Genomic DNA, 22,050 nt, shown 5'->3' on the forward strand with positions numbered 1-22,050 from the left:
TTTTAGTTTTTTAACACAATGTGGTTGGAGCAAATGCTTTTTTCTTTTCTTTTTTGCAAATTTGCAGATGAGATCTGTAAGATGAAGTAATTTTAATAAAATATCCTGATCTGAACACAAATGTCAGTCATTTCCCAACAGAACTGCACATCACATATAATTAGTGGAAACAGTAATCTGACACATCTCTCTTTTTTTACAGTATCTGGCTCTGATAAATGGTGCACTTTGGGCAACTTTAAAAAAAAAAAAAGATGACATGATTTTCACATTTTTGGGGTTCAGAGGACGTTGATATTGTGCATGAGCGTGAACCAGCACAAACATACACAGGACTCACGTGAATAGTGTTGCGTTGATCCATCAAGCCACTTTGTTTTCCATTTGCGAAACAAGGTGTGTTTGGTGTTCATCATTTAGTAAAATACACGCCCCCAGGTGTTTAGTACAATGAAATGCATTCCATTACAAACAGACACTTCACTGCAGCTGTGGGAGAGAGTTTATGAGCTGTTACAGTCCAGGTTTATGGAATATACACATGGAGCACTGCTGTGACAAAAACAGGACCAATATTGCAAATGAACAAAGAACTCGTCCTGCCATTTGCAGCCAGAATGTGAAACTTTTTTTTTTTTTTCCAATGTATGAACCACTGTGCATGGACTCTGGGCTTGACACAGGTAGACCAGTTTTTAGTTTCATATACACTTTGACTGTGAACACAGTCAAGCAGCTGAATAGCCTGTTAGCTAATTTGTTTTTCCAGCTTCCTGGCACACAGCCTGGTTTCTGGGAAATCTCTGATATTTCACATTTTTCAACATATTTGAGGCAAAAACAAGACATTCTAGTCTGATAGCTAGCTTTATTATTTTTAATTTCAGTTATGTATCGTACTTATATCCTGTTGCTTTTCTATGAGGAACTGCAGTTATTCTCATGTTATGTAATTTTGTTTTCTGAGTAATTTCTGGTCCAAAAAATTCTTCAGGATTTGTAAAGTTTTATCTGAATTCCCATGCTGACTGTAAAAACAAAAAGGAAAAACAAACAAGCCCTAACTGTAGAAAATGTCCACATCAAAAATCTGTATTTTTAGATCTAGTAATTTGGTAATAATTTAAGTGTCACCATAAAATTACACCATTTTCCTGTATTTAACAGTTAAATGTGTGTAAATGTTTTTACAGTTTTTGAACATTACAGCATTTTAAAATCTTTTTTTTCTGGCATCCTTGCTGAGAGATTTTCACAGTTTATTTACAGATGTTTTTTTCTTTTACAGTGCAGGTTGTGGGCTTTAAGAGCTTTCTTTCTTTTAACAGCTTCCTGCTAGGCCAGGAAAACAACTGCTTAAAAAACTGCAAAATAGTGTGCAGGAAAAAAACAAAACCAAGAATCAGGCAAATGGTGGCGTCTGGTCTTTTATTATTAGAACTCAGAAGTATGAGAAAACTCTTTCCTGCTGCACCAAGTCATTTGATCTGGTGCTGTTCTAAATATATTGATCGTGGCAGCTTGAAGGCAGGTGTTGTGGGCTTAGCTAATCTGGTTTATAGAGAACAAACAAAACAAACAAACGTCTTGGTTTATTACTTCAGTTTCATGGTGCAGATTCCCAGATGAAAACTCAGCTGACATGCAGAAAACTTTGGGGCTGGTTTGTGTTATTCTGTCACAGGCGCGCTGCTTGGTGTCTGTAATGAAGCTGTGGGGCGCTCTGCTGTGCGAGCTGCACTTAGTGGGGCTTTTGGAGGCCACAGGGCACATAGGAAATGCTCAGGGGGGTCTTACAGCAGAGTTGTGCCCGCTCACAGGTTAATCCAGCCGTGCCATGTAAACATGTAGCTGGAGCTTGTAAAAACTGCAGCTATGAACCTTTATTTAATCCCTATGACTTGCCTCAACTCTCCTCCAGCAGCCAGTCCTGTGCGGCTGATCCAGTATTGATTTCATCTCGTACACGTCCTAAAAGACTCAAGTGTGTCCAGGCTTAAGACGAGCGCACAAATGATGCTGTTAGTGATACAGCAGCAGAGATGGGGATAACAGTGGTGGTTGTGATGCTCGGCCAGGTACGGCTGGCAGCGCTGGAGGTGCTGATGGGTCGCTGGCTGCACGAATCAGGGCCGTCTGCTGTGTAAACCCTGCAGCACATGTTCCAGCGAAACATCTCGGGGAGTATTTATTTTAACAGGACAAATGATACTTCTATTTCTCTCAGGAGGAATGTTAAGGCTAAATGATTCCCTTTAGAAGGAAAAACACCGGGGCTGGAAGGAGGGAGGTGGAGCGATGAGGAGGAGGCTCGACTGCTTGATTTCAGTTTGGACGAGGAAATCTGTGCAGTCGTGCAGCAGTGATGATGGATGCTATTAGGGAGCTTCGATAAAAGCTGAATTGTATGTATTTATTGTTTTTGCCTAAAGGTTTCCTCTGCTTTGATTGTGCCAAATGTGCCGTTCAGTGCACCCAATGTGCCCCCCACATGCACACACACGCACACACACACACACACACACACACACACACAGATGTATATATATATAAACACAAGTTTCTACATTTGTTACAACAGTTTCTGGCACTTTTTGCTCCTGTCACATTTTTCCTCACTGTGGCCTCATTTTTCATTGCAACATAAAGTCCTGCACCTCTATGGAACTCAGAAATGTCTTCTGTGCAGTATGAAACAATTATAATACCATAAATCATGAAAGAAAATAACAAAAATGAAAGTTGAATTTCTTTTATAATTCATTTAAAACCCAGAATAAACATGTACAACAGTTTTCCAAGAGGTTTTACCAGTGCTACATCCTAATCAAAGTCTACATCCTATCAATTAAGTCTACATCAAGTCTACATCCTATCAATTTTTTACGTCTTGAATAGTTATCTATCGCCTCTGTGTAAACACAACCTGCAGTTCAGACGAAAAGTCCTGAAACTTCACATGACTGTTGCTGAGTCACTTGTGGTTTTACAGAACAGTAGAACCGTACAAATGCTTTTATTTCGAGCAGATTTGGTTATGTTCTCCGATAGAACAACGTGTCACACATGATTTATTCATGGACCGTCGGAAAGTTAAAAATTCCAATATTCTGTCTTTACAGTTTCTGGCTCTGATAAATGGTGTAATTTTGGTGACCTTTAAAAAACAAACATGACTTTCATACCTGCCAACTGGTTTTGGGGATCAGAGGGTTACTCATTATAATCTCAGTACTTACCAGTTATTAATAAAACAGGATCACAAACGTGGTCGTATTCACACTAGTTACTACTAAATATGTACACCCAGTATGTGGTACGTAGTTAGCAACTGACAAACTTAGCATAAGCTTTTTGGATATAAGTGACTAATTGGAAATTGCTTAATTGCTGTTAATAATCTGATCGATTAAAAACATATTAACCAATAAGGCAGCAGACAAGGGGCATGCATGTCAAAAAATGTATTATAGATTTGCTGTAGTACCTGGTGGTTCCACCAGGTGGAGCTTATTACTGTTTAATGTGATGGAGTTACAGGTGTGTTTGCTGACGACCAATAAAACAGGCACACCTCCCTGCTTTCTAACTGCTACCTGCAGCTGTCTTGTTGTGAAAGGTGTCTGTTGGTTGCTGATTTAGTTCGCGAGCTGAGGATAATGCTAAGCTAGTATATTCAAATGCTAACACGGACTGACAGTCTGTCAGGAGAGACGCTGCTAACGTTCAGGAGCAGCAGGACTCTGATCACAAGCTTTCAACAACATTAAAACTAAAGTAATGAAAAGTGTTGGCGATGCTCTGAGTAGCAGTTTAATTTAAAGGTCAAGTTTGAAAGAGTCATTATTTTTATGCTATTTAAATTTCATGCAGCGTAGTGTCTTATTCATCTATTCTTCAAAATTTTAATGCAATCGAGTATATTTTAAACATCATGTCAAGTGGTTGAAACCATTTTATCAGCCTATGGAAAAATGTTCACTGTATTTATTACAGTTCCAAGATTAATACATACTTGTTGGTAACATGGTCGACTATCAGTTAAGGAAGTTGTTTAAAATGTTCTTACTTAGGTAGCTTGCTCGTATAAGATCCATTAGGGTGAGGATTAATCAGGAACATCGTCTATACATCTGACACTTGACCGAGGAGTATTCACATGAATTGCAAAACTCTGTGCTGCGATATCAGAATAAATGACACAAACTATAGATCTATAACTGTTTTAAACACTTGTTTTCCCACATATGCACGTATGAACAGCAAAGAAAGTTGCAGTTACATTTACAAAAATGGCACCTAAGTTACAGTATATAGGATTTTTAAATGTTTTGATTTGTGCTACAACTTGTGATGCCACAGTGGCCTGTTATTTCTACAGCTGCAATAATGAACTAATAAGGTGTCAAATATTAAATCAGTCACCAAATATTGTGATAGCTGATGATCGATTTGAGAATTTAAAAAACAAAAAAACTAAATCCTTTGTCTCTAGCTTCTTAAATTTAATTTTTTTCTGGTTTCTTTCCCCTTTTTTCACAATAAGTTGAATATATGTTTCATTTAGGGACATCTTCTTGAGTTTTGGGAAATACTGATGGACATTTTCACCGTTTTCTGACATTTAATAGGTCAAACAGTGAATCAAGAAAATAATCAACAGATTAATCGTCAGTAAAATTGTTTGTTGCAGGCACAGTTGTTTCCTTTTATTGCACAATACAGCTGCTTCTTAGAACTCAGTTTAATGGTGTGATTTGTACACCAGTTTGGATCTAGTCATTTTTGAGGAGGCTACATGCATAACTTCTGTAGTCTAACCATAACCCTGCACGTATATAAATCAAGCTTAAGTATGTAATTAGGGAGAATTATACGCGCAAACTAAGTTAGAATTTACGAGAAGCTGGTGTAAACCAATCCAGTAATCGACTCGTATTTCTACACAGACCAGGTTAACGGTAATAATAACTTTTAAACCTCACTGTCTGACCCCACATGTACGCACACCTCCCCTTAATTCACAACACATTGACTTTTAGCAGCGCTGCCTCAACCGGCACCGAGCTGCCTCTTAACACAAACCCTTTTGTCAGGAGCTCTATAAAAACTACCATGTCGGGGGAGAGGAAAAAAAAAATGTAAATACATGTGAAAATATGCTGCGGGACTGGCAGAGGGTTTGCAGTCATGAGAGGGCTTGTTGGGAGAGCGATTTGTTTTAATGAAAAAGTCATTCCTAGGGAGAGGAAAGGGTCCGGCTGCAGGCTGTTTGTGCTCGGCTTAAGTTTCTCCTCTGTAATAAAAGCACCAGGACTTATGTGTCCACATGTGTGTGGGTTGACCGAGGAATAAAGGAGACAAAGTAAGCAGTCAATCACTGAAGCTGGCAGAGGAGCTGTCTGGAGTCGCTTCATCCACTGAGCACATCTTATAGCTTGTTCTGGATTTGACAAAACAGACGATGAGCATGCAGAATATTGGGTCTTTCCTTGTTCTGTCACTGATGCCTTTGCGTTTCTCTTGCAGACTGTGGTGGATCCAGACTGTGGGGGATGGCGTGGCCTGACGAAGCAACCCTCTTGCTACCTTCCTCCCTGCAGCTCGCCGACTCTGAACCTCCGCTGTACTAGCAGGAACCAACGAGCGATCAATATTTTCCTCGTATTCGAGACCCTGTAACGCAACAACGAAACGTGTTGGACATCCGGCGAGGATCGAGAGCCTCAGGGTGGCCCCACCATGAAACCATCCATTTCTGCGGGCCCCAACTCCGGCCTCCTGCTGGTGCTGATGTGCTGCCCCCTGCTGGGCCTGGTCCAGTCCGCCAGCAGCAACAAGGCCAGTGATAACGGGCACCCCCACCTGGGAGACGCGGACCCGGAGCGCTGCATGAGGCACCACTTTGTGGAGACCATCACGCACCCGATTTATAAATGCAACTCCAAGGTAAAGACACGAATGCACACTGCTAGAATGTAAAAGCTGTTCAAGCTAGCGGGCTCTTTCCAGACATCTCAGAAACAAGAAGCTCTGGCCAAAAGAATCCTTTAACACTAACTGAACAGTGGTTTATTTGACAGAGTTCTCTCTTTCTGCTGGTGTTAGTCAAGTCCGTTTATTTGCACAGCACATTTAAACACAACAACATGGTGACTGAAATGCTGCATAACATCAGACTGAACTAAAACAAGATCAGATCATTTACAGGACCAGCCATTAATACTGTACTCTGTAGATGAAATAGAAACCGAGACTAATCTGGGACTGCCAACAAGAAAAGTTATGTTTTTTAGTTGAAATTTAAAGCTGACGACCTGATCTGGAAGGTTACAACTGAGAAATCCTGAGGTGCAACAGTTCTGACAGACAAGCTGAGGCTTCTCCTTTCAAGCACTTGTAAAAGAGCAGGACAATTATTTCATTAATCCTATACTGAACATGTAGCTAATGTCTGGATAGAAGAAACACGTAGACCACAACAGCCACAGCTGCTCCGCTTGGTAGCAGTAATATGCCAAGTTTGCACGTCATATTGATTTACAGAAAGACGATGCTGCTCTGAACCAGGATATCTTTGAAATAGGCTGCAATTGTATCCATGTGTTGAAGGAAACTGGAAACTAGAGATTGAGACCATAAACACATCAGGAAAATGTTTACTGAGGTAATAGATCAAGTGAGAGGTAGGTTCATTGTCTGATTGATTTCTATACAATCTGGTTTCTTTTTGCAACCGCAGGAGTCGCCCCCTGCTGGCTGTTGCAATTTTAAGGCACTTTCCAGACCCAGAGACTGCACTGTAAAAAAAAAAAAAAAAAAAAAAATTAAATCTGGCAGCAAGGTCACCAGAAAACTATGTTAAAAGACAGTGAAATACTGTACTGAATACACTGTACTGTGAAATACATAAAGNGCTGTGAATAAAACAAGGCATTTGTCATTTAGGCTTTGGAGACACTGATCAACATTTTTCAAATTATTTGGACATTTTATAGCTCAAACAAGTAATCTGCAGTCACAAGGGTTATAAGTCGCAGCCATGAATGTAGTTGGAAAAGCTTCTAGTTTGAAAGAGCAACAAAATCAGATAATCGTGGTGTTTTATTAAAATCACTCTGTTCTGCATGTCTCATTTAAAAATGTGCTAAAAATAAACTAACATATTCTGTAAAAACAAAAAAAATCTTAATTTCTTGGTGCAACCCGCAAAGTCATGACTGTTTCAGCTGTGACAAATGGTCATGTGAAAAAAACTGTGAAGGTTTTCAGCTGAACTGTGGACAGTGCATAAAGAGAATGGACAGATTAACCAACAGTGGTAGTAATACTTAGTTATAGCGCTGATATCCATGTAACAATCTTCCCAGAAGCACCACTCCATATCCAGTCCTCTGTCCTTCTTCATTTTAGCAGATTAACTTCTTTTCTTTTTTCTTTTTTTTTTTTTTTGAAGCAACAACAGTCTAGTTCAGGGGTCGGCAACCTGCGGCTCGCATGTGGCTCTTTCATACCTCTGCTGTGGCTCCTTGTGGCTTTAGAAAATAAATAGAGTGTTTCATTTAAATTGATTTTATTTTAGTTTGTTCGTTTTTAAAAATGTAAATCTAAATTTAAAGAAGTGATTTTGTAATATTGTATTGTCAACTTGGTGACTTTCTCACTAAATCTGGTACTTTCCAAGTCCTCTTGTCCTCGTGACAAATCTATTGACTCTTTCTGGTGTTACTGGAGACATTTGTGGTGTTTTGGAGACTCTGACGTGAAAACACGTATCGTTCTGTAGTTACTGTCCTCAGGGAGCGGCGGGTGCTGCTGTGAGCTCCTCCTGTCTCAAAGCGCTCACAGGCGGTCAGGAGTCTGGTCAGCAGTCCCAGCTGCAGTCAGCAGGCGTCATTTCATTTTTAATTTGCTGCAGGTGGATGATTTAAGTTCGGCTTTTTATTTCATATATACAAGGAGGACTCAAACAGACATTGAGTATTTTATTTGAAACCTTCAACCCAGGGCCTTTTTTTGGAGTTCAAAATGTTTTTGTTGCATGCAGAAATAAAATTTCGTTTTCTCTGTCGCAGTTCATTGATTTCATAAATGCAACACACTGTAGTTTTTTTTTTTTTTTTAGATATATAACATAAAGGTAAAAAACAATATATGCAGGGTTATCTTCATTTTAGATGGCAAAAGGGTTTTGTGGCTCCAGGTGTTTTCTTTTCCGTATGAAACGGGTCCACATGGCTCTTTGAGTGTCTCGTTGCTCTTTTCTACCACATTACCACATGTATTCTCCCTCCACTGAGCTCTCAACATGGACTGCTGTTACTGAAGTCCAGGTGGAGGCTTTAGGACGACAAAACTGAGCCTAAAACGTACCCGAAACCACAACCTCCTGTTCCCTGTCCCAAACCATGTGCTCTTTGTCAAATTAAAACGTATCTGAATGGATTTTAACAGAGATAAAGTGGCTTCGTGCTCCAAAAAATTCTTCACCTCATCAAACGGAAAGTTTGACTTTCTAGGTGGAGGTTTTACTGGACAGATTCTGGCCTCACAGCAGCAGCAGTTATTGTACAATAGTCATCAAGTGAAGTTGTTTACTTTAATCGAGCTGAAATTTCACGGGTAATTCACAACGAATGACTTGTTGTATTTGGTGAAGCTCTGCTGCCAGCATAGTTGCGTTTTATAATGAAAACAGCAAGGACCCAAGGTGACACGAGGAGTCTGGATCCAACGCTCCTCCCAAACATAATCACTCCACATCAGCAGAGTGGTACGAGAGTTTGGAGACGATCGGTGATGGAAAAGGAGCGATTGGTTTTGGGAGGAACAAGTGGAACAGAAAGGGGATTTATTTTTGGATATGTATCAGAAAGACAAGGTCAGTTTGATTGATGATGGGGTTGCTTCCAACCGATACATCCAGGAAAGATGCAGACCGTAACGGGCTTTAGTTTGAGGGTCATTATATTCGAATAAGATGGCGGGGACGGAGCGGACTGGAGGCTGCAGCTGCTTTCTGTAAACTCTCAGGGTTCAATTGCTGAGTTTCCATAACACTTTTAGCACATTTTAAAGTATTGCATTACAAAAAGTTAATGGACATGGCAAAATATGTACTCCATTTTGCTTAAACTATTAAAAAAAAACAACAAGACAGTAATTTTTAACAGGTTGTTTGACAGATTTCCCTGTTTTGGTAAATTACAGATAATTACTGGTAAATCACAAGTTTAATTTACGTGTGGACCTAAAATAAAGAGAACGGCAAAAACTGTAAATATTAAAATCCGCAAAAACAAAAGAATATATGTATTATTATAGGGAAAATGTAAGATGTAAGAATTTATTAAAATCAGTGAATTAAAGATTTTTAAAAATTGCCTTTTTAAAAAAAAAAAAGTGTTATTTTAAAGATTTTTTAATTACAGATTCTATTTATTTATCTAGTTAAATCACAGACACATGTATTGATTTACACATTAACTGTAAAAAAATAAAAATAAAAAAATGGCCAAAACTGTAAAAAAATGTCCACAACAATGATATTTTTAATATATTTTTCTGACACCGTTTTTGAACCGTTATTTAGAGAAACTCCTTTCTGAATAACTTTTGATGTTGCAACATTTAACTCATGTGACCAATCAGCTGTTTTCTTTCGTTGTCTTCGCCTCTGAACAGAATGAAACATGGTTGATACCAGCTGACACAAAAGAGTAACTACAACTCGCCTGATTAAAAACAATTCCTGNAAAACTATGTTAAAAGACAGTGAAATACTGTACTGAATACACTGTACTGTGAAATACATAAAGCATGAATACCAGCAGATATCTGTAAAATAATGGTATATATATATATTAGCAGATTTAAATTTAGTAACACTGTAATTTTAGTGTTTTTTAAACTAATATTTGTCAAAAAGTAATTTAAAAAAATTACATCTTTCAATCCTTAATATACATACATTTTCAAATAATTACAAACATTTGTAAAATAATGTCTTCTTTAAAATGAAAAATTGTGTAATTTAACGGTCAAACATTGTAAAAGAATGAATTACCATTTGTAAATATGTAGATTTTTGATAGGGTTTTTATGTACAGTTTTCTTTTTGTTTTGTTTTTTTTCGGCCTGTTTTTTTTTCTGGTTAAAATTTAAATTAAAATGTTTTCTTTTACCTCGTTTCTTATCAGTAATTTCACGAAACTGTGAAAATCTGTGAAATGACAGTGAACTGTTTCAGAAATCACTGTTACAAACTGTTTAAAAAATCAAACATTTTTCCCCCCTGTACTTCCATGGTTTATGCAGTCTATGAGTTTAGGGTGCCAGACAACTGATACAAAGCACCAAAAACCAAATTTGATTTTCATTTAGATTGACAAAATTCTGCAACATCCAAATTCCAACATCAGCCAAACAACTAAATGAAGAATTTACACAAGAACAGCTTTGCTGTTGCTGCCTCCTGTGTTTGGTCAGTTCAGTGTCTCCTTCAAACTCCGTCACTCCATCATTTGGTCCAGCCACGCTTTGTTTCTCTGCTGTGTGTGTGTGTGTGTGTGTGTGCGTGCGTGCTGTGTGTGTGTGTGTGTGTGTTGCTGGACATGGGCCATGCTGCAGACATATTCTGCACCTCAGCTGGGACTGGGTTTTGGCTGAAGCTGGTTGCTGAATCCTGCCGCTGCCAGCGGCTACAGGAGAGAACTGGACTGAAATAAGAAAAGTGGAGATTGAGTCACGATCACTCAGACGTATCAGACAGCTTAAAGGAAGCCACTTAATTTAAACACACCGATGAGTCACACACACACTGTTGTGGAAAGGTGCCATCAGCTTCCTCAGTTTCTCTTTTGTTGTGCAGTTGCTCTTGTCGTGTGAGCGATTTGTTCTTTGGTCTTTTTTTAATATTCTGACTCTGAGTGCAAACAGCAGGTGGCCAAACCACAGCTCGGCTCAGGCGAGGCAGGGCTGAACACACTCGCAGCATGAGCTGGACTTTCTGTTACCGAGAACTGACTGGAAGCCTGGCTGAGCAACTGTTTTACACCTCAGTGTACACGAGTTCACACAAAATCCACCTGCACCCGGCGCGCTTGCTGTGAGTAAGTAGGTGTGTATTTAAGGTGTTGGGCTGACTGGAGCTGATGCACTGAAATTACACTGACACCACAACACACATTCTGTAAAAATCTGGTAAAGTGGCTGAAATGTACAATAATAATAATACCTTTATCTGAATAGCACCTTTCAAAACACAAAGTGCTTCACAGTAAAAAACAAATAGGATAAAACAATAAAAAATATAAAAAGCAGAAAGATCCCAAAGCAGTTAAGAAAAGGCCGTATGGTAAAAGTGAGTTTTAAGAAGAGATTTAAAAGAGTTTGTGGTGATTAAACCCTTTTTTTTCTGGCCATGTTTGTTAGGACAGAAAGCTAAAATTTGAATCAATAAAACGTTCACCTGACTCCTATTTTCTGCTGTAATTATTAGGACCCTTTTAAATATTGTACCATTTGTTCCTTTTATTGTAAAGCAACAGTAAACAACTTGAATGAATTTACTTCACAGTTATACAGTAACATTCAATGTTGCACCTTTGATTTGATCTGTGCTGGTTCCTGCTCCTCCGTCCTTTTCATGTTATGGTCACCCGTTGGTTAAGATTGTAGAGAATCTAACAAATCAGTCAACAGTGTTAGGTTTTGTTGTTGATCTTGAAGAGCTGGAAAGAAAGAACAAAGTTTTGTTCTTGGTTTTGGGAGCAAATGTTACTTTTCTCAGCATTTTTGAGCCCTCATAACTTCATAAGCACAGGACATTTTCTCGTCATGTTTGCAGGAGAAATTTCACGTGTGTCTCCTGGAATAAGATGTTATGAGGTTGAACACTGATGATAATTTTGTTAATGTGGCACCTTTGAAAAACTGAGTTTACACTGAATTTCACAAACAGTCCAAAAAAGGATACTCAGGAGTGTTGACCAACAGAAGGCAGGCCGGTCCGAACATGGTACAATATTTTCTAAATAAATGAGTACAACAACACCAGATAAATTAATAGAATTCCACATCCAAGTTAGGAAAGGAATAAGTGGGAAAAAGAAGAGAAGAGGGTAAAACCCTAAACACAAGGCTAAAAATGATATTAATAGTTGTAATAATGTTGATTTGATTTGATTCAATAGCAACCATGCAAAATTAATAGGTAAATTAGTGAATAAATAAAGGGTAAAAGAGAATAAAAAAATAGAATAAAAGTTTAAAAATAATCTAAAATGATTGTTAAAAAAATAGAAATCGAGTGAGATCATGCGAATTAAAAGCCACCACTATGTCATTCCAAGGCTTGTAACTCTTTTGCATGCTTAACTATGTGTTAGGTTGTCCTGTGGTACTGACAAACTTTCCCTCTTTCTCCTAACAGTATCTTTACACCACTGTGTTGGCGCTGCTCCTTTGGGGAGTTCTTCTCTCTGACTGACTCAGTAAATCCAGCAGATTATCACTGACCCCTGAGTGTGTCTGCGTTTTTAATGTAGCTGCTCATGAATGAAAGGGAGGAGCAGGGAAGGTGCAGATATGCTTGATATCCTGATCCCTCGACCGAGACAGAGACAAATGGTCTTAAAGTGGCGACAACACTCCTGATGTGTGTTTGTGCGTCACCCTGTCGTGGCCCCAGACAGGCTTTTGTCACAGCGGGTACATGGGTGGCGACACACAGCAGCTGACAGAAGGACATGACACAGGAGTCTGTTTAGGGAGGCGACAGGAATGTAGTGACCCACCGAGGAATGCCAGTCGGACGGTCACAACACTAATCAGGCCGGAGCTTTGTGTGTGTGTGAGTGTGTTTGAGCTGACTGGTGAAACTGGGGAAAGGCTCAGTACGGTGGTTTGTGGGGATGTCCTGGTCAAATCTCAAAGATCAGGCTTGGCACTGGCCCGAACATAAGCCTGATTACAAATACTATCACCAAATGTGGAGTCCCAGACCCTCAAACGATATGGGGTGGGTGGACATATCACACTTTTTCATTAATGTTAAGACAGAATCAACTTTATTGTTCCCTCACCAGGGAAATTGACATGTCGCAGCAGCTGGATACAGATGTGGGATGGAAGAAGCAGGACAAGAACTACAAAAGTGTAATAAGGCTGAAAAATAAAGATATAGTAAATGAATGAATAAATGAATTTACATGTGGACATGCACACATATGACATGATAAGTATACATACTGATATGTACAGGTATAGCATGATAGATAATGCACCCAACACTTCTATGTACTCCGAGGGCCTGTATTTCAGACAGTATTTATAGTAAAAGTAAATGTTTTTCATTAAATATATTAACATCGTTGTAGATAATGTCATAAAAGGAGGGCACAATTGGTGGTAGGACACTAGCCAAGCAAATTTTGATGACAGTCGTGACTTGATAATCCGACACTAAATGTAAAACCTTCTTTTATGTCGGGTAGCAAGGCTGTCGGATTGTCAAGACGGAGGTTGAGATACAAGGAGGGCTTGATGCTTGAAGGGTAATTTGTTGTTAATAATTATTGTTTTATAGTTGTTATAATAAACTATCTACGTATATGATATTGTTATGATTTATATGAAACAAAATAAACTTGGTACATGCAATTTTACGTATGATATCTGGCGTGTAACAGTATCAAAGCAACTTGTTTCTATGATTGATAAGCCCAATACAACCGTAGTATATATATAGGTTCATACATACAATTCAGGTGTCAAAACATGTCACATTGTTTAATACTTCAAAGAACTTCAAAGCACCAAACTTATCCTTCCTGTGTTCCACACATGTAGACAAACTGATGCCAACCGACTTCATTAGTTGGGCAAATTCACTCAATGAGTGGGACTAGTGTATTCTTAGAACATACACATCACTAGATTTCACACCTAACTGACCGGTCCGCTTGTGCACGGGCCCGTCGGTTGATATCAAAGGTAAGTAAATCTGTCGGATTATTAAGTCAGATAATACGCTGTTGTCCTAATTTGTGACATTAAATGTCATGTCGGAGTCGGAATCCAAGGCTGTCAGTATGTTAAGGCTATTTTTAATGGCTTCTGTTTTGTTTTTCCTAAAAAACTGTCAGACAGCAAGGTTTTCTGATTGTTAAGAGTTGGAATGACAAGTCACGACTGTATTTTCTTAATTCACACATGGCAGGTTTATCAGTTGGTAGTCAGTTAATTGGTATCACTGAGCAACTGTTTCCCTGTTTTAGTTACCACATGAGTTGACTTTGGACGGTACCTGTGTCACTAAACGCTATCAGGATAAAGCAATGCTGTCCAAGCCAATGTCAACTTTTTTTAAACATTAAACATCACAGAAGTCTTTGTCATGGTGCTCATTGCTAACAAAATCCACACAGTGCTCTCACCTTGCCAACATGAAGTGCCTGTAGCTGGAGATCATTAAGAGTCTTTGTCATGGTGCCCGTAGCGAGCTAAACTCCCACAATGCTCTCTGCTTGCCGACATAAACAGCCTGTAGTCCGAGTGACCGCTACAGTATTGAAGAATAAGCATGTTATCTGTTTACTTTCGCTTTTAGTAATGACTGACATTTGCTTATCGTTGCTTGTAAAGACGTAGTATAATAGTTGATACTAGTTGATGCGGTTGCTGCTGCATGTTTATTGAGGGGATTTGAGGATGTGTTTTCTTATATTGTGATAGTTCGTCATCCTTCTTCTTCTGTTACTCCAAATGTTCAGCTAAGGTGTGATTTAACTTCTGTAGGTTTGTACGGCATGTAAGAAACACACACTTTTTTTTATTATTTTTTTTTAAACTAATTTCAGTTCATTTCTTTGTTTCAGAACCTCACACACCTCTGTTTGATGATAAATAATTAAACAAAAGGAACATTTTGTCCTTAATTGCATTCTAACCAATGCCTCCTGGCAGCCACAAGTGCATCCACAAATTGAGAAGACATTTTTCCTGTGCTGATGTAGTTGTTTTCGTCAACAGACATATGGTATGGGCTTGAAATGTGCCTCTGTTGCATATTCTACTGAGACAATACTGTCCAGTCAATCTCAAACTGAACACATGAGCTTTAAACGTCACAGAAGTCTTTGTCATGATGCCCATTGCTAATTAAACTCCCACTATGCTCTCTGCTTGACGACAAGAAACTGCCAGTAGTCCGACTGACCGCTACAGTATTAAACAACAAGCATGTTGTCTGTTTAGTTTCACTTTTAATAATGTGTGTTGTGCTTTCATTTGTCTTGTTAACATTAGCTTATTGTTGATGTTTGCAAGGACCTGGAATAATAGTTGATGCTGTTGCTGCTGCATGTTTAATAAGGGATCAAGGGTTGTTCTCTTGTAGCGTGAAAGTTGAGAGTTTGTCATTCTTTGTTCCTGCAGATTTCAGCTGACGGGTGTTTTAATCATAATGCATGTAACAAGCACACACTTATTATTACTTATTGCTATTTATTCATTTGTTTGAGAACCACCTGCACCTCTGTTTGGTGATAAATAAATTAACTAAAGGGACATTTTGTCTTCAAGAACAGTCTAACCGATGCCCCCTGGCGGCCACAACCTCATCCACTGATGAATTTATACAATCCTTTTGGCAGATATTGAATTAACATTGACATTAAATGGCTCGGATCGGATCGGAGGCTGAAAAAAGTTTTTGATCAGGATGTCTGTAGTGGTTTGTTCCCTCCAAACTGCACAGCAAAATGTGGAAAGCCTGTTTTGAGTGGCGGCGTGTGACCCTGAGCTCTGAGCTGCAGCAGGTGTAGGAATGTGTGACTGGTCTTGTTGCTATCTCTCATTCTGCAGGTGCAAGGCTGAAGCCGAGGAGACAGTTGGAGCCCGAACAGGCCGCTCGCTTTTAGACCCGACTCAAACACTGCCTCATTGTGCTTGCAGGCCGTTTTTCTCATCCCTGACAGACCCTGAAGGTCACGCAAAAAACCCGTGTGAATGACTTATCTGTGTTTTCTTAACTCTCGCCTCTTCTGTCTTCCAGATGGTATTACTGGCTCGCTGCGAGGGCCACTGCAGCCACACGACCCGCTCCGACCCGCTCATCTCCTTCAGCTCGGTGCTCAAACAGCCCTTCAAGAGCACCTGCTCCTGCTGCCGGCCACACACCTCCAAGCTGAAGGCGGTGAGGCTGCGCTGCGCCGGCGGGACTCGTATCACGGCCACGTACAGATACATCCTGGCCTGCAACTGCGAGGAGTGCAGCTGAGCAGGCTGCAGCAACCTCCCAGGACCTCAAGACTCTCCAGATCCGGCATTTTTCTTAACCTTAAAGCTGTCCAGAGCGCTTTGGTTGATTATTGGATCAGAAAATTGCCCCAGAGATGCTTGTTGTTAACTTGGGAGTGATAGTTTGGGGCACTCACGTGGGCCTTAAAAATTGAGCTGCAGCCCTTGGGACTGGGACAGAACATACTATACCTTCTCCATTATGTGCGTTTCAATCAGTACAAACCATGCAAAGCATTTTTCTCCAGCTTACAAGGCCAGACACCACAAACTGCTGCTCCCATGGGCCACTCAGAGACCCTCCTCGCTGCAGAGACACACTGCACTCATTACAGGCCTCTGTAATTCATAACACACACGCTCGCAAACCGCAGTATGAGAGCTCATTACAAATATCCGTAACAGCCTTCTCCCAGCTCCATAAAAAACCCCACCGTGCGTTCAACAACAAAACAACACGCCTCGTTAAAAAGCAGCATGGGAAAGGACGAGGCTCGGCGAGAACTGGCCCGGACATGTGGTGGATCTATAGAGGGGCACCTGTACAGAGCTCATTCTCCCAATAACATTTTACACACTCCCCGCTGACTTTCATCTCGCTGTGTAAAACATGACCGACGCTGACAGGAGAGCTCATCAAGTGGACAATAAAGAGGAGCCTGCGAAAGGAGCCCTGAGGATGAAAGAAGGGTTTGACCAGCCTCCGGTTGGCGGCTCAGACTGTCGATAGACTGTCAGTGTTCATTTAAAATGTAATCTATTTGAATATTTGTCAAACATTATTGTAACTGCAGCTACTATCATGCCGAACTGATAAAACTGTCATGTATCGTTACTAAAGACACGTCCAGTGTTTTGACTTGGAGGAAACATTTGTCAAAACAGCTCCATGGTTGCTCTGCAAACATTTTCCTCATGATGAATACAGAAACTCGCGTATAATTCATGCTCTGTGTGTCTCGGGCTCATTGGCCTCCACGACTTGTGGTCAGTTTATCTGAATTTATGTCTCGTTGTTCAGATTGTGGGTTTTTTTTCTATCATTAAAATTCCAGTTTTCTCAAACCACGAAGAATTCAGAGCTTAAATTTAGAATCTGAGCAAATAAATGAGGGTTTTATGGAAGCAAAGAAATAATAGCTTTAAATTTTATGAGCTACTCAATGCCCACTTTTGAAATGCAACCCCTGCTGATTACTTTGTGCTCTGTGGAGTTTTCCTGTGAACACCATTGACTGTATATAAAAGATGGATAGAGCCACTGTGGTTTGTGGATTAATATTTTCAAAACTTGAGTTTACAATTTGCCCATCTTTCTGTTTCGCAACTAAATGTAATGAACAAGGGGTGGCTCAATCACCTAAAAGACACCCTGCATTATCATCGTCTTTCCTCTAAATGGGACCATCATTTACTACATGCTGTACTGAAGGAGGCTTTGAACTGAAGATTGAAACCATAAACTCATTAGGAAAAGGTTTACTGTGGTAACAAATCAAGTCAGAAGTAAGTTCATTTTCTCATTGACTTCTATACAATCTGACTTCTTTTTTCCACAACTAGAGGAGTTGCTCCCTGCTGGCTGTTTGAAAGAATACATCCATCTTTATATACAGGCTTTTATTTACAGCCTCTGGGGGCGTGTTGCTGCTATCTTGGCTCATTAGCGCCACCTGTCAATGAGTGGGGTAACTACCAGTGAATGTGCATCATGTCAACTGTGTTCATGCATGTTTCTTCTCATGTCTCTGCACCAATCAGCAACCACGGCTGAAAAATAAAGCCAAAGCGGAAGAGAAACTGCAGTTCCTCAAACGTCCACTTGAGGCTCCATAACCGAGTCCGACTCTCATGTTAAAATGTTCAACTTTACAACAGAAATAAATATGTTTACAGCCTGGAACAAAAAAAACATTTTTGGTCTCACCTTGTTTAAATTGCGATAAGGCTTAAAGTGATGCTCAGAACCAACAAAATAGTTCACAACAAACAGTTCCATAGCATTAATAGAGGTAAGAAACTTGACAGTTGAGCTCTAGAAACCACAGAATGTGATTATAATTTTTTTTACGTTCAGATCCATATATCACACTTATGTGGTTTGAGTTTCTTAGAAATCTACAGAGGGCATTCTCCAATTTGTACAAGTTTAGAAGCTTAATATGTTTTCTAAAGGTCCTCTCTGGTGAAAAATCAGGTCTTTAACTTGTCAGTATGTTGGTTTTATAGGGCAAGAGACACATTATGAAGAAATTAGCAGTTGATACAATGACTAAGCATTTCTAAGTCAACCTGTAAAACACAAACTTACCAAACTTTACGTATCACAGTAACAGAACAAATGTTTTGTTTGTATTAGCAAGAATCCTATCCAGGTATAAAACCGATTTCAGAGAAGAACTAGCAAACAATAGGGCTGATATCAGGGAAGGGAAACATAAATGCTGGATTACATGAAAACATCATTTACTGTGTATACGTAGTGCATGTGACGGACAATTAAATCCAGCACAGTAGAGCTGAAGCAAAGCAAAGCAAATCTTGGCTGGTTGAAACTGAGTCTTCAACTAATCGATTGGTTGCATGGAATAAAGAAACTGCTTGTTTCTGTAGATTAAATGAATGAGCCACGGTGCACCAAGTGACTCGGCCTGCAGCCTTCTTAAGCTTAAATGAATCAAAGATCAACATAAAAAGCTACTATTTGCATCATATTAAATTATTTGAATCTGACTATTTAATACTGAAATGATCACAACAGACTGGAAGCAGAGCAGCTGCACATATTCATTATGATTTCTTAAATTATATATCAGGTGATCCAGAACAAGAACCACAGAGGAATACAACAGAGACTATTAGTTTGGGCTTAAAGTAAAATTTAGTAAAATACGTTTGACCCAGCAGTTTCCATCAGGTTGGACCAGTGTAAAGTTATGAAAGTGCAGTTGTGTTCAGGGCTAGTAAGTTCTACCTGCTGCCAAAAATAATGGAATAATCCTGGAAGGTTGTTGATGTAAAACTTTGCTCCTGGAGAGTCTCCAACCAATGAAAATTTGGTCCAATGAGAGCATATCTGAACCGTCTACCTTTGAAAACCGACTGTTACATACATTTTTATCAAAAATGGGGTTTTGACTTTTATGGCTGTAGGTGTTTTGTACTGACTAAAGTTCACAGTTAAATAACCTGTTGCTTTAAAATAATTGAATAATTGTGGAATTTTTTTTTTTTGCTTCCATACGGTTTCAGGTTATAATGCAAGCCAAAAAAATATCTGTGAAGCTTTAAGGTGTCTTTAACGACAAAAAGCAGTTCAGCTTCTGATTCAGGTTGTGATAAGAATCACGGCCTTTATTTAAAACCGGCCTGTTGCGTCACACAGCTGGACGAAAAAGAGATAAAACGTGAGAATTATTAAAGAAAGATGGAGGCTGACTGTCCTTTCAGAAGTCATGTCAGCGATCAACACGTAAACTGAGACTCCCTCCTGAATCGCCCTCCTTTAATCGAGCATTCATTTTCAAAATGCATGTGAAAGTGTGACAGTGTTGGAGACTTATGGCCTCTTTATGGTTTTCATCACATGCACTCAGTATATGCTGCCTGTACTGATGTCTTTGTTGTGTTCGGCGCTGAAGCGTTGCAGCACAATCCTCTGTTATGTGGACGTTTCAATCGCGACTACAACTGACAGCACGGCTGGCTGCTTCACACGTGAACCCAATAAAAGCGATTTCCCTCCGACTCTGGAGATTAATCTGCCGTCCTCTGCTGTCTCCTCTCGCTGTGGCTTGCCTTCATCAGCACACACACAAATGCAGTCACGCATTACAGAAAAGAGGCGTTTTGTGACATCAGGCAGGAGGTATAATTAACTGGGGAAGCAGTGTGACAGAGTGACAGAGGGGAAAGATAAAGGCTGTCAGCCTGATGCTAACTGTTCTCTTTCAAGGCAGAAAAACGCAAAGCGAGGCGACCGGCGAGTTGCAGACTTTCTAATTAAAGAAGCAGAAATATCATTCATCAAATACAGTCTATTTCCAGGTGTGAAGCAGCCTTGCGGGCAGATGTGGTCTTTTTATAACCTCTCACATCGGCAGACTTCACACATTTATTCGTTCTCGATCCTAATCATAACCATCCAAGCGTTTAATAAAATCAGAAGAAAGAGGCATTTTATTGGAAGCCTGTAGGTGCCTCCTCGTTAGACAGAAATTCACGTCTGTGTGTTTAGCATTCCTTTACGATGCCAGACGTGAAACATGGACAACGGCCATGTGCTGGAGGGCCTCACAAAACCTCTATTCACTGGCTTCACATTAGTGCTGGGGATTGTGATCTCGCTGTCAGCACATACTTTACCCACAAAATATGAATACAATCATGACAGTTGTGCTGAAAGTGTAAAAGAGTAGATTCACTGGTTTCAGGCCTTCAGCACTGAAACACGTTGAAATAATGAGCTGTAAGTTAGACGGAGTTAAGGTCAGTTTAGGGTTTCATGTCCGATGTGGACTCTATTCATTCTACAATATGCAAACATCATATTGAATAAAGAAAAACTCCTCCTGTGGATGTTTCTGAAAGGCTTCGACTTTTTACACAATATAGCAGATTGAGTCAGTGAGTATGTCTGCACAGTGGGCGAACAAACAAAGCACAGGATAGCTGGAGATTTTAGAACTTCGTACTGTGTTTCTGTCAACGGAAAGCTTGTACAGTTTACAGCCTCTCTTAAATCCAGCAGCAACTACTTCAATTACATCTCTTTTTGTGATGGCTTATAAAGGTGTGGATGATAAAAAAATCTCCTTTTACAGTCTCTCCTAAAAACAAGCATTTGTTTTAAGCACTATCGGTTTTCTTTGCAGGCATTGCTGCCAGCATTTGCACAAATTTTGGGCAAACAGCCATAGAGGGGCACATCCAGACCCTTGCAGATGAAATTTACATAAACTATAACCTTGCAGACAACCAGATGCAGAAAGCATCAACAGGCTTTTAGTCATATGTAGGCTCATTTTGATCTGCTGTCCCTGGTCAGCCCTTTAAGTCTCTCAAGCTGCTGACTAAACCCCTAAAAACTCATATCTGCATACCAAAATGACATATTTTAATCTTTATTCCATAAAACTATTCCTTAAGTCTTGATATACATCCTTGTAGAGGTGCACAGAAACCCGGCAAATACTTTGCTGTTGTTGTTTTATTACTTCTCTCGTCTGTCTGGAGGGTTGAATTCCACACATTAACACACAGTAAGTTGCAGGTACGTATACACATTTTGGGCGTTACATGCAGAAGAGTGTCTTAGATGTAGCTCTACACCATTGCTTTTTCTAGAAATTGCAAATCTGTGATGTGAAGTTCCCCCTTCTTATTCCACCAACTCCTCCACCACTCGCAACAGCAGGAGCACACCAGCTCACCTGTGACGCCGCTCGGACACTGTAAAACTACTTTTCATTGCAATATTGGAGTATTTCAGCCGTAAGTGTTCTAACCAGAAATGATGCAGAAAGCTCCACCCTGCAAGGATTGGTTCTTTAGGTTTGTGACATATGAAACCCTGGAAGTTTGAATCTGTGTTTTTGAGACTTTCATTGGCACACTGCACTTTTAGGGCAGAACTGTGGACGCAATAAGGACATGTTAACAAAAACGTACAAAAACAAACACTTAAAGTAGATTTGTCCTGGAGGGGGTCTTTAAAACAGAGACCTAAAACTGTTGGCAATCCAAATG

At 39.8% G+C, this 22,050-nt stretch overlaps 1 protein-coding gene across 2 annotated transcripts in view; it reads left to right on the forward strand.

The window, feature by feature from the left end:
* The window catches only part of ndp (norrin cystine knot growth factor NDP), a 30,746-nt gene extending 12,607 nt beyond the window's left edge, over positions 1–18,139 (forward strand). For both annotated transcript variants that reach the window (XM_008279951.1, XM_008279952.1), the window contains exons 2-3: positions 5,530–5,949; positions 16,058–18,139. In XM_008279951.1, the coding sequence (XP_008278173.1) occupies positions 5,743–5,949; positions 16,058–16,282 (432 nt within the window). In that variant the 5' untranslated portion in view covers positions 5,530–5,742 and the 3' untranslated portion in view covers positions 16,283–18,139. The remainder of the gene's footprint in view (positions 1–5,529; positions 5,950–16,057) is intronic.
* The last annotated feature ends 3,911 nt before the right edge of the window (positions 18,140–22,050 follow it).

This window comes from Stegastes partitus, unplaced genomic scaffold (assembly GCF_000690725.1).
Source record: "Stegastes partitus isolate 25-593 unplaced genomic scaffold, Stegastes_partitus-1.0.2 Scaffold177, whole genome shotgun sequence".
In the NCBI taxonomy this organism is placed as follows: domain Eukaryota; kingdom Metazoa; phylum Chordata; class Actinopteri; family Pomacentridae; genus Stegastes; species Stegastes partitus.